This window comes from Peromyscus leucopus, chromosome 7 (assembly GCF_004664715.2).
Source record: "Peromyscus leucopus breed LL Stock chromosome 7, UCI_PerLeu_2.1, whole genome shotgun sequence".
NCBI classification, from domain to species: domain Eukaryota; kingdom Metazoa; phylum Chordata; class Mammalia; order Rodentia; family Cricetidae; genus Peromyscus; species Peromyscus leucopus.
The window spans coordinates 87295066-87319045 of NC_051069.1; the positions used below are offsets into that span (position 1 = coordinate 87295066).

Sequence of the window (23980 nt, forward strand, 5' to 3'; positions counted from 1 at the left end):
TAATCTACACATCACCAGGCCACCCTGATCAGGTTCCCTATATCACCACTTGGCAGCACCTCATAGAGAAGCCCCCTGTGTGGCTAAAACTCTTTCTTCCTCCCCCAGGGCAGTCATGGCTGTGAGAAAAAGGAGAAACTAAAGGAAGAGAGGGACAGACCACAGCCTTCTGCACCCCTGTACCCTGTCCTTCCATCGCCAGGAGATTTGGAAGAGGAGCTCTTTTCTACCCCACCACCTTACCCTTGGGTGCCCCAAAATAAAGGAGCCAGGAAAGCTCCAGGGGAGGATGGAGGAGATACCCCCTCCACAAGCACAGTCTCAGAGGGAGGAGCCACCAGCCAGGGCCAATTCTAAGGCCCTTCCATTGCGCACTGTGGGCCTACCTGATGCTGAGGGCAGGCAGTAGCTAGTCCATTGGCCCTTTGCCACTAGTGACCTTTATAATTGGAAGTTACAAAACCCTAAGTTTTCTGAGAAGCCTGCCAAACTCGTTGATTTGTTAGATTCTGTCCTTTTCACACACCATCCAATGTGGGATGATTGTTTCCAGATACTCCATGTGCTCTTTACTACTGAAGAGAGGGAGCAGATCATAGCTGAGGCCCAGAAACTGGTTCTGAGCCCAGATGGAAGACTGACCACCAATGCAGACCTCATAAATACTGGTTTTCCTGTGATGCAACCCAACTGGGCTTTCAACAAGGAGGAAGGCAGGGAGAGGCTGAAAATCTACCGCCAGACTCTAATGGGGGATCACCGGGCTGCTGCGAGGCAGCCCACAAATCTGTCCAAAGTTAGTCAGGTACGCCAGCGGCCTGAAGAAACACCGGAGCATTCCTAGAAAGGCTGAGAGAGGCTTATAGAACCTATACACCCTTGGATCCAGAAGCACCAGGGAATCGGTCTGCAGTCAGCCTGGCTTTTGTCAACCAGTCAGCACCAGATATCCACCTTAAGTTGCAAAAACTAGAAGGTTCTGAAGGTAAGAAGTTGGCTGACCTCATTGTGGTTGCTGAGAAAGTATTCAATAATAGGGAGACCCCGGAAGATAGACAGACTAAGGGGCTCATGAAGGCTTTAGAAAGACAGACACAGGGACTCACCAAAGTCCTCCTAGCTGCATCAGGCAGCTCACCACATAGAAAGAAAGGCCTGAAGCAAGGACTGAGCAATAGGCCTAGACTGCAGCTGACTTGGACATGACTGCCCCAGGGGTTCAAAAACTCTCCTAGTATCTTTGAAGAGGCACTCCATGAGGACTTGGGTGAGTACTGACAAGCCCACGCCCACATCAGCTTATTACAGTATGTGGATGACCTCCTGATAACAGCCGATACCTTGGAAGCCTGCAAGACCGCCACTGTGGGACTACTTAAAACTTTGGGAGATCTGGAGTATCCTGTGTCAGCAAAGAAGGCTCAACTCTGCCAGACTGAGGTAACTTACCTGGGTGCATACTCAAGGGGGGCAAAAGATGCTGTCCAAAGCAAGAAAAGAGATCATCCTGAGGATCTTCAGACCCAGCAACCGCCAAGAGGTGATGGAGTTCCTGGGATCTGCTGGGGTCTGTAGACTCTGGATCCCTGGGTTTGCTGAATTAGCCCAGCCTCTACATGAGGCCATGTGGGGGGAAGAATCCCCTTGATTGGACCCCGCAAATGGAAAAGGCCTTCAGTGAAATCAAGGCAGCTCTACTGAGTGCACCTGCTTTGGCACTACCAGATGTCACCAAACCCTTCCACCTATATGTGGATGAGAAGGGAGTAGCCGAGGGGGTACTGATGCAAACCCTGGGTCCATGGAAAAGGCCAGTAGCCTACTTGCCCAAAAAGCTGGACCCAGTGGCTGCTGGATGGCCTCCTTGCCTCTGCATAATTGCAGCAACAGCTTTATTAGTCAAAGACTCAGATAAACTAGCCTTGGGGTAGACTCTTAAAGTAATCCCCCCCCCATGCTATCGAGGGGGTCCTTAAGTACCCTCCTGATAGATGGCTTTCTAATGCTTGGCTGACTCATTACCAGGCTTTGCTCCTAAGCCCACCCAGGATCCAATACACCCCCAGCAGTGCCCTGAACCCTGCCACCCTGATCCCAGACCCAGACCTGGACTGGGCTCTCCATGATTGTCTGGACATCCTGAGCCATCTCCACGGGTCCAGACCAGACCTCAAGGATGTCCCTTTATCAAGGGCTGAGGTAACATGGTATACAGATGGCAGTAGTTTCATCAAAGATAGTATCAGGTATGAGGGGGCAGCTGTTACAACTGAGGAACAAATCATATGGACAGAGGCCCTACCTCCTGGGACATCAGCCCAGAGGGCCGAGCTGATAGCTCTAATAAAGTCACTGCAGTTGAGAAAGGAAAAAGACTTAATGTCTATACTGACAGCCAGTATGCATTTGCCACGATACATGTCCATGGTGCCATCTATAGGAAGAGGGGATTGTTGACTGCAGAAAGAAAGACTGTTAAAAAACAAACAGGAAATTTTAGACCTCTTACAGGCCATATGGCTGTCCTAAGAGATAGCTGTCATGCACTGCCCTGCACACCAGAAAGGAGAGGACCCAATCTTGAGAGGAAACAGACAGACAGACAGACAAGGCAGTAAAGGAAGCTGCACTCCAGATGGCAGCCATCCTGTTGCCCACACCAAAGATGGCAACGTCCACATTGCCAGAATTTCCAGCTTACACCAACCAAGAGCTCCAGGGAATCCACTCATGTACAAACGCTTACAAGGAGAAGGGATGGTTGAAGACCCCCAATGAACAGATCATTCTCCCAACAAACTTTGCCACTCAACTAGTCCCACAAATACATCAGAGTACCCATCTGGGAAAAAGAAAAATACAGGATCTTTTGAGAAGAGCACACCTTAAGGTTTTTTACCTTAAGGCCCAAACAGCAGAAGCTATAGGCCAGTGTCCCACTTGCCATCTCGTCAATGCAAAAAGTGAAGTCACAAGAACTGGACACAGGGAGGGGAACACGGCCTGGTGCCAAGTGGGAGATTGACTTCACAGAGGTAAAACCAGGCCTGTATGGCTATAAATGTTTGCTAGTTTTTACTTTTTCAGGATCGACTGAGGCTTTTCCATCTAAACACGAGGTGGCTGCCATGGTGGTCAAGAAGCTGCTGGAAGAAATTATCCTGAGGTATGGCCTCCCGGTGCTCTTGGGCTCAGATAATGGGCCTGCATTCATCTCACAGGTAACACAGAAACTAGTTAAGGCTATGGGAACCAACTGCAAATTCCATTGTGCTTATTGTCCCCAAAGTTCAGGCCAGGGAGAAAGGATCAACAGGACGCTGAAAGAGACTTTAACTAAACTAACCCTTGAGACTGACGGTGACTGGGTGTCTCTCCTCCCCTTTGGTTTTTTTTTTGTTTTGTTTTGGTTTTTTTTTTTTTTTTTTTTTTTTTTTTTTTTTTTTGGTTTTTCGAGACAGGGTTTCTCTATGTAGCTTTGCGCCTTTCCTGGAACTCACTCGGTAGCCCAGGCTGGCCTTGAACTCACAGAGATCCGCCTGCCTCTGCCTTCCAAGTGCTGGGATTAAAGGCGTGCGCCACCACCGCCCAGCCTCCCCTTTGCTTTTTACTGGGTTCACAATTCTCCTTACACTTTAGGCCTGACCTCATTTGAGATCATCTATGTCAGGCCACCACCCATTCTGCCTAATCTCAAAGCAGAATTGCTGGCTGAATTTGATGGCCACAAATTTCTCTCCTCCCTACAAGTTCTGTCTTAGGTGCAGAAACAACTTGCTACTGTGTGTAGACTATGAAGTGCCCCATGTGCCCCATGGTTCCAGCCAGCGTACCTGGTGATCATCAAGAAACACAGGAAAGAGACCTTGGAGCCTGGCTGGAAGGGACCTTACACTGTCATCCTGACAACACCCACCACTGTCAAAGTAGTCGGGGTCCCCATGTAGATTCATCATTCCCACATGAAGCCTGTGGACCCACACACTGATCCTAACTATGCTCTAGAGGAAGCCAATCCTGGACTTTGGAGGGCCATTGTACACCTGAGAGATCCTTTAAAACTAAGAATCCAGAAAGTTACCAATCCAGCTAAGTGATGGGCTTGTCCCTATGCTTCCTCAGCATATGCATGTGCCTGCTGGGACTTTCCAGTCATATCACCATAAGGGACAACAAACCCACCTACCCTTTAATCTCACATGGAAAATTATCAATGCTGGCTGAGGAAAGATCCTGAACCAAACCTCCCATGCAGCCCCTTTGGGGACCTGGTTTCCTGACCTACACTTTGACTTGGGGATGCTTTATAGTTGGACAGAGGTATGTGATGCTACGTTATAAGAAGTCTGTGGCACCATCAACTGAAGAATGGATTAAGAATGTGGTACATATATACAATGGAGTACTACTCAGCAGAGAAAAGCAATGACAGCATGAAATTTGCAGGCAAATGGATGAAACTAGAAAATATCATCCTGAGTGAGGTAACCCAAACCCAGAAGAACAAACATGATATGTCCTCACTCATAAGTGGATTCTAGATATAAAGCAAAGAACAATCAGACTGCAACCCAGAGAAGCAGGGGGGACCCTAGGATGACTGTGGCTTATAATAAGTTTTTGTTTTACTCAATTACAGGGCAAGCCTCAATGAAACATTTCACTATTAGAATAAGAATTTATACTGTATCAAGCTGATAATAAATAAATAAATAAATAAATAAATAAGATTTAAAAAAAGAATATAAAAAAAGAAGTCTGGGGCACATCTGCTGAGCCAGCAGAAGGGGCTTTGGGGTGCCTGCTGAGCCAGCAGGAGGCTAAGGGGGGCACCTGTTGATTGGTTGCCCCTAAGTTGTGGTTTTTCTGAGAATTGCTTGTTCAGCTCCAGCCGGTTCTAGTGAACTGAAACTAAGGCCTGGCCCACATCAGGGCTGCCAGGGGAGCCTGTTTTGGCCACCCAGTCCTCTCAGATCTCTGTGTTTGAGGCCATCCTGGGCTACACAGTAAGTTCAAGGACAGTCAGGGCCACATAATGAGGTACTGTCTTGAAAAAAGAAAAAACAATATTGCAGATCAATGTCACTATAAAGTTAAATTGTAAATACACTGGCAAATAGAATCCAATGGCACATTTCAAAACTGTACTATTAGGGCCTTGGAGATGGGTCATTGGTAAAGGAGCTGGCTTCATAAGTCTGTTGTGCTCTGAGTGGCACTTGTGTTCCATGTCATATGTACCTACTAATACACATCATGAACACACACACACACACACACACACACACACACACACACACACCTAGGAAAATCAAGAAAGGAAAGCTAAAACTGAAGATAAAAACATACTTAATGAATCCAGCTATATTTCTATACAATGAAATGACCTCACCAAAGAGAAGTATGAATCCAAGTACATTCTGAACACAGCATCTTAACTATGGTCCTTCAGCCAGTAGCAGGACAAATACATGCAAAAAAATCTTGAAAGTTTTTACTAAGTTTGTTGTGATAATAAAAATCTATCAAGTCCAAAATTATATGAATGTTATATGAATAGATCAGTTGGTAAATAAATTGAGAGAATCTGGGGGTCTCATCCTGAAAGCAGTGAGAAGGAAATAAATAGGGAAGATTTACAAAAAAGCCAAGATTTAGGAGAACTGGAGGAACGTAAGTGTACCACTGTAAGAGCAGACAGACAACTGTATGATCCTCCCAAGAGACAGACAAAATGATAAAGTCAATGCAGAAAAATGATGATGGTGAGAAAAGATACATGTTGATTCATTTTTGCAAAGTTTCTGTAAATGTGAAAATACTTCACTAAAAAAAAGGCAGAAAAACATTTCTTTTACCTGTATATTTCTGAGCAATGGGACTAGCATGCTTAACTGGCAAAGACAAGCAGCACTCTCACCAAAGCCTATAATTAAAAAAAGAAAGACAGTGTTTCCCATTATTATTTATGTTGCACTGAAGGCCCCGGTGGACAGAATTAGACAAGGGAAAACAACTGCAGGTATAGAGCTTGACCAGGAGGGAAACTATCATCGTTGCAAACCATACAATTGCACAGCCCAGAAACAAATGAGTCTTTGTAAGACAGCTGAAGACAAAAGCAGAAATCATTGGGGTTTGACGGTAACAGCAAAACTCTAAAGCTTGACTTCTCCCTAAGGACTTGGCAAAAATCTGCTATTTCCTCTCATCCCTAGGCTTTAAGGCCAAATCACTACTTGAATGTTAGTTTGGCATCCTTAAAATAGCACAAGATTGTAGATGTAACCAACCATCTTATTAAATAAGAAACACAGAAACAATGTAAAAGAGAAAGCCGAGAGGTCAGAGCTCAGAGCTAAATCTCACCCTTCCTTCTGCTGTCCCAGCTTCGCGAAAAGAGAGGCCTACTTCCTGTCGGTTCGTTTTTTTTATAGTATGTTGTTCTGCCTTCCCATTGGTTGTAAACCCAAACACATGACTGCCTCGTCACTGTCTGAATGTACAGCCCCCTAGGTCTTAAAGGCATATGTCTCCAATGCTGACTGTATCCCTGAACACACAGATATCTATGGGATTAAAGGCGTGTGCCACCACCGCCACACTCTTGCTATGGCTCTAATAGTTCTGACCCCCAGACAACTTTATTTATTAACATACAATCAAAATAATATTTCAGTACAATTAGATTACCACCACATTTCCCCTTTTCTATTTTTATAAAAAGAAAAAAAAGCAAAAGGTTATAACTAACAAAAGAAAAACTATATACAAAAGTACAATAACTATATACAATATATACAAGTAATAAATACCTAAACAGGTATTTGACAAATCAGAGAAAATAATTCCATTATCTATCCTATTTTGGTAAATCCAAGATGTATCTAATGCACTTTCTATCTTAATTAATTTTCAACTATAACTAACTAATCTTCAACCATAACTAACTAATCTTCAACTCCCTCAGAGACCCAAGAAGGGAATAATATTAGCTAACAAAAATAAAAACAGGAAGTGCATGCAAGCAACTTCCAAAAAATTTTGTGAGTTGACAGAAACAGCCAGCTGCCTGGGCAGTCACCTGAGGTTTCTCCGCAGTGTTGGGGCATCATCTTCAGCCTATAGGCTTAGTGTATCTGACAGACTCATTTATGAAGTAGGATGTACACAAGGTCAACAGTTCAACCTCACATTGGGTGAGAGCAGTCCACGTACCAGAAACACCTGAATTCCACTAGTGTCCTGTCATGATTCAGGATTTTAAATTCTGGAAATTGTTGACAGTTTTTAAATTCAGCTGTCCATTCTTCTTGGCTGTGTATATATGGCTTCATCTCAGCATCCCCTTCTTCTCCACATCCCTCTATTAAATGCCAGTCTACTTTCGAGAGGCATGAGCTTTCAGCTGCTGTTCCATTGTACAACAGAATCCATCGGCCCTCTGCCTGTTAAGCTGCTTTGAAGAAAAGGGCACCGTACCTTTTCCGGATGCGAAGGCCATTTCAGGGATGGGGCCGTATTGTCCTGGCCTCAGAAGATGCCTTTTGATAAAGCCATAACCACACTTGTTTTGGCAAGAATCAGTAGTCCCTTGTTTCGTGTTCTGTCTGTCCATTTTGTCCTGTTGATTCGAGGATACTTTGTTGTCCAGTGGCTAACTTTTGCCACAAGGAAAGTTGACTCCATATGCAGTTTCTTCAATGCCCATATTTTCTCTGAAGTAGATTAGTACTGCCAGGAGCTGACATGTCTCAAAAAAGAAAAATTTTCTAAGTTATTAAAACATTTTAAATGCCATATTCTGTAGATCTCTGAAGGGTTTGAAGATGACCTGTCTAAAACATCTCTGCTTAATTTTTAAAACATATCTAATCTGACTACAAGTTCTATGATAATGTCTAACTACTAGCTTTCATTTCTTTATATCCTAATAGTTGATAATAATAACATTCAAGGATCAGAAATTTGCATTACATTGTTAAATGGATGGAATAAATACAATTAGAAATATACATATAGCATTTTCTAACAATATCAGTTTCAAATTTGTATACAATATAAAACAATCCAATCCAATGTAAAGTATTTAAAATTAGTAATTGTCTTTTTCTTTTCTTTCTTTTTTTTTTTAAACAAGAACCTTAAATCTAATCTCCTTTGCTTAGCCTTTTTCCTAACCCTTGACAATAACTTGTAACCAACCCCCTAAATACTGAAAATTATCCCAGACCCAAAACCCATTAAAAAGACCAAAAAACCACCCGCCCCACACCACCTCTTTGGGAATGTGGGCGTCGTATTCTTAAAATTGCTTCCTGCTGGGTATGGGCGATGTTTTCTTTATCCTGAAAGAAAAATTTTAGGTTAATTGTCAAATTCTAGGAGAGGTAACTATATCCTTCATTATCCAGTCTGTGTATAATGCCAAAGTTCAGGGTTTATCTCAAGTCCTTATTCAAGTAGTCTTTGAGACTGGATCATCTCAGCTAGTCATCTCAAATTTGCTCTGAGCACCTTGTAGTTCAAAGCTGATCTATGGATGATGTTTGTCAGCTTAATGATATTATTATTGTCCACGTGGAATTGTTGTTGTTGTGGGGCCCCATCTTCTTTCTGGAGACTTCAGTTGATGTTAGGCCTGGCGGTGATTTCCTGCAGAAAACTGATAAGAGACTCGAACACAAAAACATATATATGCAGCTAGCCTTTTTTCTAGAATTAGTTAGTACTCTATGTGACTATTCATATCTTAACAAGTTTAAAATGTATATATATATTAATCTTGTAAATTTTGATATAAAATTTATACTTTGAGAAAAGTTTAAAGAATCAGAATAGAATCAAAGAGTTGAGATTAGTAATAGAATAGTCCCTTAATTAATTTTGCTTTTGTCCTGTACCATAGCAGAAGATGGCTCTTATTCTGGCATGATACAGGGAGTTTGCATTTTCCTTTTAACAACATGCTTGAGTTTAAAGAAGGAGAGAGCCATTCTCCAACTCCAAAGTCAGCTTTAAATTTTAATTGAACTGGGACTGTTAGAAGACCAATAGTGTTAAATCTTTAGAGAAAAGCAGAAACAAACATTTAGGAAGACATAAAATTTTTTAGATAATATATACCCATACACCGTTTCATTCTGTTTCTTTTTTTTTTTTGGTTTTTCGAGACAGGGTTTCTCCTGTGTAGCTTTGCGCCTTTCCTGGAACTCACTTGGTAGCCCAGGCTGGCCTTGAACTCACAGAGATCCGCCTGGCTCTGCCTCCCGAGTGCTGGGATTAAAGGCGTGCGCCACCAACGCTACACTCTTGCTATGGCTCTAATAGTTCTGACCCCCAGACAACTTTATTTATTAACATACAATCAAAATAATATTTCAGTACAATTAGATTACCACCACACAAGATTAATGATCTTGGGATTACCTAGGCCATCATCATAGCTAATCCTTAAACAGCATCAGCAATACAAGAGCATTCACCCTTGAGTGATAGTCAGGAAATAAAGGTGGCCTACTGTAATATACCACATTTACCAGGATTATTGCAAGGCCAGCAGAGCTGAGCTGTTTTCAGCATTCTGTTAGAAGAAAAGAAGTTAATACACAAGTAATTTTTTGAAGTCGCCTTTTCTTATACAAAACAATCAAAATCTAGATGTCAACATTGCATGCTGAAATGGCCTCTGGAATAAAACAGGGGAGATCATGTACTTTGAAGGTAACAATACAAAATGGCAGTGAGCCCTGACATGGCAGAAAAATGCTCACAATGCATCACCATTCCAGAGAGAAAACCACTGTAACCACACAGAAAAGGAGCTCACTGCCCCAACTCTAACTCATGAGTTAGGTGGGACCTAACCAGAGGCTACAACCTTACAATTTGGCTTATTTTTTTTGAAACACAATTATTACTCATATAAATAAAAATGAATCATAGTTTTGAAGCCACTTAATTCTGTATTAAAGTGGGTGAATATATAGTCAAAACTGCTGGTGTGGTGGCATGTGTCTGTAATTCAGTCACTTGCAGCGCTAACACAGGAGTTGGGGTCAGCTTCTGCTACACAGGAGATCGAGGCCAGCCTGACTACATGGGATTGTCTCAAAAACAAAACTAAAATTAGGAAAAAAGAAATGGTCAATGTCAAGAACACCAACTAAGTCCCAAGTTCTTGGTGGCTTTAGTTACCATACACCCAAGCCTTAAGAAACTCTCAAGTCAGCCGGGCGTTGGTGGCGCACGCCTTTAATCCCAGCACTCGGGAGGCAGAGCCAGGCGGATCTCTGTGAGTTCGAGGCCAGCCTGGACTACCAAGTGAGTCCCAGGAAAGGCGCAAAGCTACACAGAGAAACCCTGTCTCGAAAAACCAAAAAAAAAAAAAAAAAAAAAAAAAAAAAAAAAAAAAAAAAAAGAAACTCTCAAGTCCAATTAATCTATATCCTCCTTTTAGCCAGTTTCCTGGATCCAAGCCTCAACTGGGCCCATCTGTGTATACATAATCACCTGTCATTTTGGCCAATTTAGTCCGCACAGAACTTTAACCATGTTGCACTAATTTGCTGGATCATGTTAACTGATACCCATGAGCATGCCTAACAATCCACCCTACAACCTCGGATTTTTTTGTTTGTTTGGTTTTGGTTTTGGTTTTGGTTTTTGGAGACAGAGTTTCTCTGTGTAGTTTTGGTGCCTGTCCTGTAGACCAGGCTAGCCTCGAACTCACAGAGATCCACCTGGCTCTGCCTCATAAATTCTGGGATTAAAGGCGTGCGCAGCCACTGCCTGTCGGACATTTTTTTTTTTTAAAAACTGGGGTCTCACTACGTAGCCCTGGTTGGCCTTGAACTCTGCCTCCCAAGTGAGGGGATTAAAGGCCTTGCCACTATGTCCAGCTTCTTTGGGCACTTTAAAGAGGAGGATAAACTCAGGTAGGATGAAGAATATCTGATTAGAAGCCAAGCACAGCCATTCCTGAACAGGTAGATACTGCACCGTGAAAACAGCTAGAAGCCTGCTTCCTAGTGGCTCAAACGTCCCTTTAGGATACAATGACCTCCTTCCCGCTCTCTAAGCATTTGCTGTACGGTGTGGAGGAACAAAGCCGGCAGGTCCAAGTGAGAGACCTTTTGTAAATCTTGCGGTAAATAGCTAATATCTCGTAAGCATTCGCTCCATTCCAAGAACTTTGCACTCGACCCTCCAGCCAGGCTGTACCGAAGGATGGCATTTCCCGCATTTACATGTGAGAAAACAGAGTCCAGTATCACCCAATTAGGAACTGGTAAGAGGAGGGGAAACCAAGATCCATGCTGGGATCACTTCGTCCTAGTCAGAAGGTCTAGATTTTTTCTGCCAAGATAAGCTCAGCTCGTGGGACCTAACAAACAACAGATATCGGTGCCACCCACTCAGCCCTGAGACCCCGCTGTGTGCTGCCTGTGACACTGTGACGCTTATGCCCTCTGCCCTTTATCTTCAGTAGCACCCTCCCTATTCGAGAACATTCTGCTACTTGGAATCTTGGAACGGTCAAGGGTCACAGATAGACCTCTCCAGAACCCAAAAACAAGCTTCGCCCCACCCCCGCCCTTGGCCAGGCGCTCAGCTTAGGTCACCTGGGAGCCTGACAGAACACAGCTTCCAGAAACACTCACTCTCACCCCAGGGAAGGAGCATCTGGAACTGCAGGTTCCCACCGTGGCCTTCAAAATCCTCCAGGAGCCTGAACTGGTCTCCCAGACTTGTCTTGCCCCAGGCCGCTATTCCTTGGGGAAATTTTCAGCCTCACAGGCAGAAACAACAGAAATCCAGCAGGAAGGTAATTTCCAGACTGAAGGCCAGCATTCCCTGAATGGCTCAGCACACAGGCAGGACTTTTAAATTCCCCTCACAGCACTAATATCAAAGAGTCGCGCAAGAGGATTCCCGCGTCAGCACTGGCACTCCACCGGCTTAAATGTCCATCTAAAAGGGCCTGATGTAGGTGGAGCCTGGTGTCACAAGGCTTATCATTCCAATTCTGAAACGGAAGCAGGAGGAACTTCAGTTCAAGTCATTCTGGACTTGATAGCCAGTTTCCATTAAAAAGAAAAAAAGAAAAAAAAAAAACAGGGAGAGAGTATTCAAACAGGGTGGACATTTACATAGCCCTTAAAAATGCCAGGCAGATCTCTGTGAGTTCGAGGCCAGCCTGGTCTACAGAGTGAGATCCAGGACAGGCACCAAAAACTACACAGAGAAACCCTATCTGGAACCCCCCCCCCAAAAAAAAAAAGTAAGGGAATATAAATAATATGTGCATGATTTTATTTTAAATGAACAGGATAGTCTATTATATAACTGCCTTCGGGCTGAGGAATAACACGGCTAAAAGACAGGCGTAAGAGGAACTATTTTGTTGCCATCCGTTGGTATTTAAATACATTACCCATTCTAAAACTCAGTGATGTTTGTTTTTACCCTGTTATCATTCCGCCGTCTTGATACGGCAAACAGGTCTTGAAGCTGTAGATCAATGCGCGGGATGATCAACTTCCTCAAGGATTAAAATGCTGGACCTAGTGCAGCGAGATCCTGGATCCTAGGGAAGGTGTTAGCTCTTTGGCATGACTTTTCAACAGCTATATACTGGACTAAAAACAGATACACGATATACCTCAGAGTTGTGATTTAGATCCAATTAAGTAAGCTTCTGTTTCAGCCGACAGCATAACGCTCACAAGACTGGCTCGCATCATAAAGACAGCAACTTTAATCACAGAGCATGTTAGCTTTACATCCTTGGAGAACGATTGCTGGTCATTTAAAAATCGGACAGAGGCTCGAGGATACACGCAAAACTACCGACACTGTATGTCAAGAGTAGAACAGGAAAGGTCTATGTTGAGACGAAGGCTGAAATGCAGGCTTACACCTCAGTGTGCTGACATAACATTCCACTCGCGAGACTTGAGCAGGGCTAGCTTACCGCTATAACCTGACGGAAGCATACAAGGCCCACAATCCAAAGCGGAAGCAAAGGGCTACAAACCAATGGCTGCTCCTAGAGCGGGACGAAGGCATTTCCACACGCGGACCTACAAACTACAGCCATGGCCATTGGTCGGCTTGACACTCCTGGGCGGAGCCTGGAGGGGGCGGAGCCTAGCGTGACATTTCCCGATTCGACATGGGTTCCCGCGCATCTCTCATATATAATTGACATCCAGGGTATATCCGGCGGGACGTGAGGAAAGCGCTGCACTCCAGAGCTCTGCACTGCAAGCGCTCCGCCCGCGTCCTCGCACCTGTCTGCGCTGCACCCCGCGCCTCGCCGGCCCCGCTGCGCCGTCTACATGATGCACGTGCGGCCCCGCAGCCCCAGCGTCGACCCCGAGCCCTGCTGGCCACCGCAGCCACAAGGACCCAGCCCGGCCAAGCGCCGCCGCCTCCACGAGCCCGCCCGCCACGAGCCCCTGGCGCCGCCAGACATGGAAGCGCCCGCCGGACCCGCCAGCGACGCGCTCACCTCCGTGGTGTTCCTGGCCGCCGGCTGCGCCATGCAACTGCAGCTGGAAGACGTCGACCTGCTGCTCGAGCCCGAGCCCACCTCGGTCCTGCAAGTGTCGCTCCCTGGACACACCTTAATCCTCGTCCCCGAGGGCCTCCAGTCTTCCGCCCATCTTGGACAGCCTGGGTTCTCATCCGCCAGCCCGCAGGAGGCGATTCTCCTGGAAATGCCCCAGGGCCACTTCATCGTCCTCCCACAGGAATCCTTCTGTGAGTACGTCTTAGACAGTTCCTACCAAGAGGACGCCTGTGATGAAGATGCAGATTTGGGCTTCCTGTCACCTTGGATGGATCCTCCAGCAGGTCAGGCCTCTGGGCTCCTTTCCTCCATCATTAGGATGCCCAGTCCTTGGCCTCAGGGCCGCATCACAGAGCCACATGCTCCGATGACCTCCTCTAATGCAGAGCGATATTCTCCCAGGTCTATCTGGGACCTGGACAGCTACCTGCTGGGACCCTTCCCTAGCTCACCGCTGCAGCCTCTGCCTCCATCTCCTCCTCCGAGTCCTCAAGAGCAGCGCCCTTCACGCCCTCCACACTCTCCACGGGCCCCATGCAAGGCCCGGAGGCGACTGTTCCGTGAATGAACTGCCCCTCACAAATCCTTGAAGCCCTGCAAGCGAAAGGCTTCCCAAAGCCATTTGCACAGTCTACAAGGCTAGAAGGACACTCTTGTTTTTGAAATGGGCAGAATGCAGAATATTGGATTGGTGGTTGGCTAGAAAGTCTGGAAGAAAGATCCATCGCGGCCAGATCACATCCTGTTTAAAAATCACCTACTTTGGGACCTTGAATTGACTGATTATGCCCTTTTCTATACAGAAGTCACCCTTAAGTAGTCTTGTCCTTGCAATCCTGGTTTTGCCCCAACTTTCAGTTTTACTCCAGCGCTTTTCCTTAAAATTCTGCCCTACCATTCACCCTTTCCCCAAACTTAATTACTTGAATTAATTAGTCATTAGTAGTGAAAATCGTTTGTTATGAGCTTTAGCACTAATCTCTCCTACTCTGTACCCACTTTTTTGCCATGGTCCCTTTCCTTCCGGAGGCTATTCCTCACTTGGGAGAATCTAGCAAATGGTTGCACCTCACGGATGCTGTTCTTTATAAAATAAATTTAGCAAGGAAAGCAATGATCATGTTCTTTTTTTAATAATTAAGAAGTAGTTTATGTTGGTGGGGCTTTTGTTTGTTTGGAGGCTTGTTTAGATTTGACTTTAGAAGGAGTTGGGTTTTCTTTCTCGTTTTCTTTCCACAAACACCAAATCTTTTGATATCATTTTCTGTATTTTTAATATAGTTCTCTTGTTCTGGAGGTCATAATTCTAATGTTATGATAATTAGTTATAAGACTATATTGTTAGAATAATTAGAAGATCCCAATTTTATGTTGTTCATTGTTACTATTGTATAAATATGTCTTATGTTGATTTGACATCCAACAAAATTTATTAATTGCTTTAGTAATTTTATGTACCTTCTTTTGGATGGTTGATTAAAAAAAAAAACTAATGAAAAAATTAGGGCCCTTAACACATCTAAAACATCTTATTTTTCCTTAACATTTTCTATTGGATATTTAAGTTCAATTGAAGTGTATTTGGGAGGGACATTCCTATTGTAATGCACTTACTTAAATTTTATCATAGAATATTATCTTTTCTGTAAATAGTTGTTAGATAGTCTTTGTCCTGTTGAAGATGTTACTTTATAATATTTCTGATCATAAAAAAATGTTGAATTTTTTTGGTTTTGGCTAAGTACAAAGATTTTGTCCAAAATGTTGGATTTAATAATGGAATTAAATTGTATTTTAAGAATTTGAGCATTAAAGTATCTTCATACATGAGTTATGTTGAGCCCGGAGTCTTTGGCATACACCCATACACACAGTAAGAGAACAAATGAGACCAGGATTGGAACTAAAGGACTTTTTAAAAATTAGATGCTCTTTTAGAAACTTGAGCAGAGATGGTTAGAATGAGAAATGATTGAAGAGTTGCCTTGAGGTGTCAAATGTTAACATTTTAAGAAATGTTTGCTTTGGGCATGGTGCTCCACACTGTCTTTTTCAGTCCATGTAGTGGCGTGACAGTGACAGGAATTACAAGTGAGTAAGGTTCCCTGCATCTCTGCTACTCCAGGGGATTTCCTTGAGATTGTAATTACACTCCGGGATGGTTTTGCTTTGGGAGGTTAGAGAGTGGCTGGTTGGTTAGGTTGGGTTTTTTGAGACAGGGTCTCCTGAAACTCACCATACATATAGATCAAGCTAGCCTCAGACCCACAGGGACCCACCTCCCTCTGCCTCCCAAGTGCTGGGATTAAAGGCGAATGCCACCAAGCTCGGCATGTTTGTATATTTCTGTTCATGTGTTTGCTGTTTGGTTTTTATTCACATCACTCCTAACTAATATTAAAATGTCCATATATAATACAAGCTTACTTAATTGGATCTAAATCACAACTCTGAGGTATATCGTATATCTGTTTTTAGTCCAGTATATAGCTGTTGAAAAGTCATGCCAAAGAGTTAACAACTTTCCTAGGATCCAGGATCTCGCTGAACTAGGTCCAGCATTTCAATCCTTGAGGAAGTTGATCGTCCCGCGCATTGATCTACAGCTTCTGCCTCTGCTACAGAATGCTCTGAACTGCCTCTGCTCTTTTTCACTGGCTGGGGCTTTCATTTTTTTAGATTTTCTAATGGTCCACATAACCCAGTATGGACTACCAGCAGGGGGTCTGAACTCTTTGAGTTCATTGTTTATTTATTCTAGGTTTTAACACCAAATTTTATTATCAGCTTAATCTGTTTGCCATCCTTGGTGGAATCCTTTTCTTTCATCATTTGCTCCCTCTTATGTTTCACTTTGTTGTGCTGTCTAAAAGTGTGTCCCAGAAAGAAAACCACAGGGTTTTGAATTCAGAGGCCCCATATGTCCACTGTCTGAGCCAGCCTCACCGTCTGGGATTTTGCAGTTTGCACTAGTACATCATCCACATGGATCACCAAGGGGTCACCAGTAAAACCAGATGAGTTTCCTGCTTCCATTTCCACTTTCTGTCTTGAGTGTTTGGCTTCTGATCTATTGATTGTCCTTTCTGGTAGTTTAAAGGCAAACTATCATATCGGACGGAGGCCACCACCTGTCCTGGGCCTCTGACACATTTTACTGCCCTTGCCGGCTACTCTGTCAACAATGTCTACTCTTTCAGGAACAGTGGCTGCTTCCCATAGGTATTTTCACTGCACTCCTGATCTTGGGTCTCTCTTTCTGAATGATGTGATTCAGTCAAGGATTATGTGGGCTCTTAGGGGTTATGCTGCAGAGCATTTAACTTCAAAAACCTTTGAAGAGTACTTAGAAAAGGAAGGGGGAAAGACTCCTCCAGCTCAATGGTGGCCATTCTGGATTGGGTACTCACAGACCTCCAAAATCTTCTGAATCAAAAATATCTCCATTAAAAGAGTTTGGGGGCAAAGGCAACAACAGACTTGTCTGAATTCTCTAATAAGGTTTCCCTCCTTGTCCTCTCTCCCTCCAGATCTCCCTCCCCATCACACTGCCAGCCTCTCTCCTTCAACACATCCATCAACTCTACCTTCTCTTTATCCTGACCTCCAATCATTTACCAATACCTCTCCCAGGGACCTTAAATGTCTGCCTCTGAAGACTCCCTGACCCCATTCAGGAAACGATGGAGTTTATTCTTTGGACTTAAACTAAAGTAAAAACTAAACTTTCCTAAGCACAGACAAGAACAGACAATAGTCACAGAAGGGTTTTCTTAGACTAGGGTGGCCTTGTATGTGACATGCCTAATTAATCACTAATAAATTTCCTGCCTCCAATTCCTAAGTGCCGAGACTGCAAGCATGTGCTACTACATGGCACAAAGAATTTACCTTTCTTTTGGGCACAGATGAGCCAGTATTGCACGACTTATACTGACTCATGCACATACTTGTCAGAAACACAGATTATACATTCTAGATAATAAAGCTGGTTGAACTGGCCCAGAAAGAGACTTATAGATTTCCCTTCCTGTAATAAAACTGAAGGGTAAAAATGGATAAGAAGTCAAGGACTCCTCAAAGCTATACTTTATAAAACATTTCCAATAAAATTGATGCATATTGAAGCTGGAGAGATGCTTAGCAATTAAAAGCACTTGTTGCTCTTCCAGAGGACCCACATTCGGTGCCCAGATTCCACATCAGGTGGCTCACAAATTGACTGTAGCTCCAGTTCCAGGAGATCCAAAACCCTCTTTTGGCCTCCCTGGGCACAGCACTCATCTGGTGCACATGTATACACTCAGACACACATACATACACATTAAATGAATAAATGAATAAATAAATATTTTTAATTAATACAGGTGGACTGGGTATAATGACTCACATCTTTAATCCCATCACTTAGGAAACAGAGACAGACAGATTTCTGTGAGTCCAAGGCCAGCCTGGTCTATACAGCAAGTTCCAGGACAGCCAGAGCTACATAGTGAGACCCTGTCTCAAAATGACACATGTGCTATTATTTCTACACTAAACACTGCTAGCTTTGTCCAGCCTCTTTGCTGGAGGAAAAGGACCACACAGATATAAGACAGTTCAAATAATTCACACATTTTCCTAATATCACAGTTTTTACTAAAAACCTTGGTCCCTTGACTGAAAATATTCCTCCAGCTCTGTGATGTGCTCATGAGGTCTTAAAAGAGAAAAGCCCACTTTGCATATAGACTTGTGTGATTAAGTATACACTAGGCTGGACATAGTAGTCCACACCTGTAATCCCAGCACTCAGGCAGCTGAGAGAAGGACCACTGTAAATCTGAGGACAGCCTAGGCTATAGAGAAAGACACTATCATATATATATATATATATATATATATATATATATATATATATATATCTTTTTCAATGTATTTCTGGACCAGAGTAGTCAATATCCTTTTGCCTTTACCCAGGGAGGATGATTATATCCCTAAAGCATTCACTGGTGTCCCCACAGATTTTCTAAGTTCCTTAAACAAGGCTTAAAAGATTCAAAATTCCTCTTGTGATTAGGTCCTCATGAACTATATAAATGATCTCCTACTGTGCTCTGAGAATGGGAAGCTGGTAGAGAGGGTCTCCTTTACTTATCCCCAGCTTTAGGAAGAGACAGAAAGTTTCAAAAGAGGCTACAATTCTGTCAAGTCACAGCTCCATTGTTGTTATTTTAATTTTTACAAAGTAACGGGTTTCCTTGTGATATTTTCATGCACAGCTGTGGTTGAGCCTCGTCCGGTGCCTCCTCTCCCTCATCTCTGTTCCCCATCTTGGTTTAAATGCTCCTGAGAACTCTCAGGGTTCCCCCTTCCATTTTCATATCACATGTGCTCTGTGACCCTCCCACCTCTGTTTTAAAGTCTGTTATTTCTCCTTCCATGGGTCCCTTTCTTGTTCTCTGACGTCCATACACCTTACTTCCACTTAAATACATATATAAAAATTAGAAGCTAAGATCTCCATATGAGAAAGAACATGGGGCTCCTGTTTATAAGTCCAGGTTAACACATTTAATATGTATGTTTTGTCAGGTTTGTAAATTTTCTTCACATTCATAACTTCATTTTTCTTAATGGCTGAATAAAATTCCACCACATGTAGGTACCACATTTTCACTATCCATTCACCACTTAATGGACATTGTAATGGTTAGTCTCAATTGTCAACTTGATGAGACCTAGAATCACCTGAGAAATGCACTTCTGAGCATGCCTGTGGGAGACTCCCTTGATTGGATTCATTGAAATGGGAAGATGTGCCCACTGTAGGTGGCACCAGTTCCTAGGCTGAAATCCTAAACTACATAAAAGGGAGGAAGTGAGATGCACACTAGCATTCCTTGCTCTCTTCTCTCTGACTGAATGCAGTGTGGCCAGCAGCTTCAAGCACCAGTTGCCTCACCAATTCCCACCACGATATAATGTAGCCTGGGACTGTGGGCTGAAATAAACTCTATCCTGTAAGCTGCTTTTGTCCGAGTGTTTCATCACAGCAACAGAAAAGTCAGGACAAATCAGTTGATTCCATTTCCTTGCTATTAGGAACAGGTCTGCAGTAAACATGGATGTGCACGTGTTTTAAAATGTAGCCTAGTATTCAGAGTATGGCCTACATTGGAATAGAAAAAAAAAAAAACTTCCCTCTCTGTAGCATTAAAACCACCCCCAAATGGTCCAGACACCGTGCTAAAGATAATTGAAAGTAGTTGGATATTGCAGACAGTGCATTTTTTTCTAAGATCAAAATGCCTTTTTTTTTCCCCTAAATTAAGTCCTCACTCAGTTAACTGAAATTCTTTCTACAAGAAACTAAGTGACCATGTGGATGCATGTGATTGCAACAACTACTCATGGACTTGAACTCCCAGGTAAGAAGTGGAATGAGAACCTAATGACCTCATTTTTTAATGAAAAGATAGGGGGGAAAATTAGCCTTTCACAAATCATGAAAGACTGATGCTTTTATATTTAAGAGACTGAGCTGGAAACTTTGGAGAGAGTGCTCTGAGAATAAGATGTTTGAAATTGTGATTAAGGAAGAATTTCAAGTTGGGGTAATGACAGAGTCCACAGCTAATGAAATAGGAGGGAGCATAAGACTGATTAGAGGAGCCAGGCCTGACAGCTAAGTCTACGAGGGAGGCTGAGGTCAAAGAATCTTTGAGGGTAAGGCCAACCTGTTCTATAGAGCAATTTCAAGGCCAGTCTGATAATTTACCTAGACCTTGTCTCAAAATAAAAAGCTTTGAAAAGAGAACTGAGAAGACAATATAGCAGTGAAATGGAAATATATACAGCTGGTAAGGTTGATAACTGTGACAAAAATATTTTGGAAAGTGTGTGTAGTTGGGCACAGAAGCTGGAGATGTTGCTCAGTGGTTGGCCGGGTTGCCTAGAATGTAAAGGGCTGTGGATTTGATCCCTAGTACTGAATAAAAGAAAAAAAGGGGGGAGAAGAGACAGAGGAGAAGGAGGAGAAAGAAGAAAAGAGAAGGTGGGGGAGACATTGCATGTTAATTCAGAAGGCACACAAAGCACCAGTGAGCATCTCACAGCGAGGAGTTCAGCAGACATAAATGATGTATCTTTGGTTTAAATTAATATACACGTCTGCATCATATTCCCACGGTAACTTAAACTAGACATTTAACACCATTCAGAGATCTAGGTGTTTTGAGGATTGAAATGTATACTTTTTTAAAAAACGCTTCAGTAGAACACTCACCTAGGCTGTAATAAACCCTGGGTTCAATACCCAGCACAAAGGAGACTGAATAGGGCAGGGCACCCCTGTGATCTAATTACTCTGGAGGTGGAGGCAGGAGGATCAGAAGTTCAAGGTCATCCTCCACATTCCAACTTTGATAAAGGTGAAATTCTATTTCAAGAGAAAAATTAATTAATTAGTTAGTTAATAAAAATAAAAATGTAACGTAGAACTTGTACATAGAATATTCGATTTTTAACACTCTCAATAATACTTTCTTCTTTCTTTCTTGTTTTGAGAAAGGTTTTTCATTATAGTCCTGGTGTCCTGGAACTCACTATGAAGGCCAGGCCTATCTCAAACACTGAAATTTTCTTGCCTCTACCTCCCAAGTGCTGGGATTAATGGGGTGTGCCACCACCATCAGCCTTCTGCCTCTCTCTCTCTCTCTCTCTCTCTCTGTCTCTCTCTCTCTCTCTGTCTCTCTCTCTCATTATTGTTTGTTTGTTTGTTTGTTGAGACATGTTTCTCTGTGTAGCCCTGGCTGTCCTGAACTCTCTATGTAGTGCCAGCCGACCTTAAACTCACAGAAATCCTCCTGCCTCTGCCTCTTTAGTGCTGGGATTAAAGGCACGAGCCACCACTGCCAAGCTTTTTGTTTTTAATTGATTTTTTAAATTTCTCTCTTCAGTCCTCTTTTTATTTACTGTTTAAACAGGGCCTCATTCAACTGAGGCTGACCTCTAGCTTTCTGAGACAAGGCAGGAGGGAATTCCTGCTGCCCATCACCACATTGGGCCTGTCTTTAACAATTTTATTACAGCTCTTTTTTTTTTTTTTTTTTTTTTTTTTTTTTTTTTTTTTTTTTTTTTTTTTTTTTTTTTTTTTTTTTTTTTTTTTTTTTTTTGGTTTTTCGAGACAGGGTTTCTCTGTGTAGCGCTTTGGCACTTGGTAGCCGGCTCCTCAGATCCGCCTGCTCTGCTCCGAGTGCTGGAATTAAAGGCGTGCGCCACCACCGCCCGGCCACTTTAGTATTTTAAGGCACTTTTCATAGAGCCGAGAAAGACCTGTACATTTCCCTAACCATGAGGTGGGAGATGTGATCCAAATGATGCTTAGAATGCTTGCACAAAGTACTGGGTTCAAGCCACGACAAGCTGTAAGTCAAGTCAGGTGGTACTCATGAAATTCAGACACTCAGAAAATTATTTCTTCAACATTTATTAGTTTGGGTTGTTTTTTTAAGAATGTATTTATTTTTATTTTATGTGTATGGATGTTTTCCTGAATGTTTGTCTGTACACCAAGTACTTGCCTGCTGTCAATGGAGGTCAGAAGAGGGCGCCAGATCCCCTGAAACTAGAATTACTCATGACTCTAGGCCGCCATTTGGGTGCTGGGAGCTGAACCCAGGTTTTCTGGAAGAGAAGCACCTGCTTGTAAGCACTGAGCCATCTATCCAGCCCATGCTTTTTGTTGTTTGTTTTTGTTTGTTTTTTCGAGACAGGGTTTCTCTGTGTAACTTTGTGCCTTTCCTGGAACTCACTCTGTAGCCCAGGCTGGCCTCAAACTCACAGAGATCCGCTTGCTTCTGCCTCCCGAGAGCTGGGATTAAAGGCATGCATTGTTTGTTTTTAAAAATGGTGTCCCACTATGAGACCCAGGCTGGACTCGAACTTGAGATTCACCTCCATTACCTTCCCATAATGCTAGGATCACATACTTGTAGTATCGACCACAGGACACACTTATACAGTGACATTTTCTCTGAAAAATGAAAACAAAATTTGATAAACACTGAAGTTAAGAGAACTGAATCTTTGGAGAGTGGAGGGAGCATTCTTTTCAGAGTTTTTATTTTTTATTGGTGGGGGAGGGACGACAGGATCTCTCTTTGTAGTCTCGACTGTTCTGGAGCTATGTAGACCAGGCTGGCCAACTCTCGGTGGTCTTTTGAATCCCTGAAACCTACTCGAAAACAGGAATTCTAAAGATCAGCCATCTTAAAATCCTTCTCAGAGCCTGTCATTTAAAAGAGAAAGAAAAGGGGTGGGGGGAGAGAAAAGTTATTCTGCCCTCTGTGGACCAAAACAGTATTTCTCAAGTACAGCCTGGGCTATTGGAAAGCTCAGCCGCCACTCCTGGGCGGAGCCTCTGGAATGGAGGTACGCGGGGCGGAGCCTAGTGTGACATTTCACGACTTCACTTTCCGGTGCATCACTTGGGATATAATTGACGTCCAGGGTATATCCGGCGGGACGTGAGGAAAGCGCTGCACTCCAGAGCCTCGCACTGCAAACGCTCCGCCCGCGTCCTCGCACCTGTCTGCGCTGCACCCCGCGCCTCGCCGGCCCCGCTGCGCCGTCTACATGATGCACGTGCGGCCCCGCAGCCCCAGCGTCGACCCCGAGCCCTGCTGGCCACCGCAGCCACAAGGACCCAGCCCGGCCAAGCGCCGCCGCCTCCACGAGCCCGCCCGCCACGAGCCCCTGGCGCCGCCAGACATGGAAGCGCCCGCCGGACCCGCCAGCGACGCGCTCACCTCCGTGGTGTTCCTGGCCGCTGGCTGCGCCATGCAACTGCAGCTGGAAGACGTCGACCTGCTGCTGGAGCCGGAGCCCACCTCGGTCCTGCAAGTGTCGCTCCCTGGACACACCTTAATCCTCGTCCCCGAGGGCCTCCACGCCTCGGTCCATCTTGGACAGCCTGGGTTCTCGTCCGCCAGCCCGCAGGGGGCCACTCTCCTCGACGTGTTCCAGGACCAGCAGGGATCCTTCGGTGAGTCTGTATCAGACATCTTTGGTTTGGAAGACGCCTATGACCAGGAAGAAGATCCTGAACCAGGCTTCCTGTCACCCTGGATGGATGCTTCAGCTAGTCAGGCCGCTGGGCTTCATCTCTCCTCCACAAGAGTGTACAGTCCTTGGCCTCAGGACGCAGTAGCAGAGCCATGGCCTCTGGTGCTTTCCACTCGGGCCAAGAGATATTCTCCGAGGTCCATCTGGGACCTGGGCAGCTACCTGCTGAGACCCTTCCCCAGCTCACCACTTCAGCCTCTGCCTCCATCTCCTCCTCCAAGTCCTCAAGAGCAGCACCTTCCATGCCCTCCACGGCCCCTGTGCAAGGCCCGGAGGCGACTGTTCTGTGAATGA

The 23980-nt window shown here is 44.0% G+C and overlaps 2 protein-coding genes across 2 annotated transcripts; both read left to right on the top strand.

The window, feature by feature from the left end:
- The first annotated feature begins 13343 nt into the window (after positions 1-13343).
- LOC114691003 (proline-rich protein 23A3-like) lies at positions 13344-14337 on the top strand. Its single transcript, XM_028866070.2, has one exon. It carries the CDS (start codon positions 13344-13346, stop codon positions 14142-14144), a length of 801 nt encoding a protein of 266 aa, XP_028721903.1. The 3' UTR covers positions 14145-14337.
- Positions 14338-23197: 8860 nt separating this feature from the next.
- Positions 23198-23980, top strand: LOC114690995 (proline-rich protein 23A3-like). The gene has a single exon (XM_028866061.1). The coding sequence runs from the start codon at positions 23198-23200 to the stop codon at positions 23978-23980; it is 783 nt and encodes a 260-aa protein (XP_028721894.1).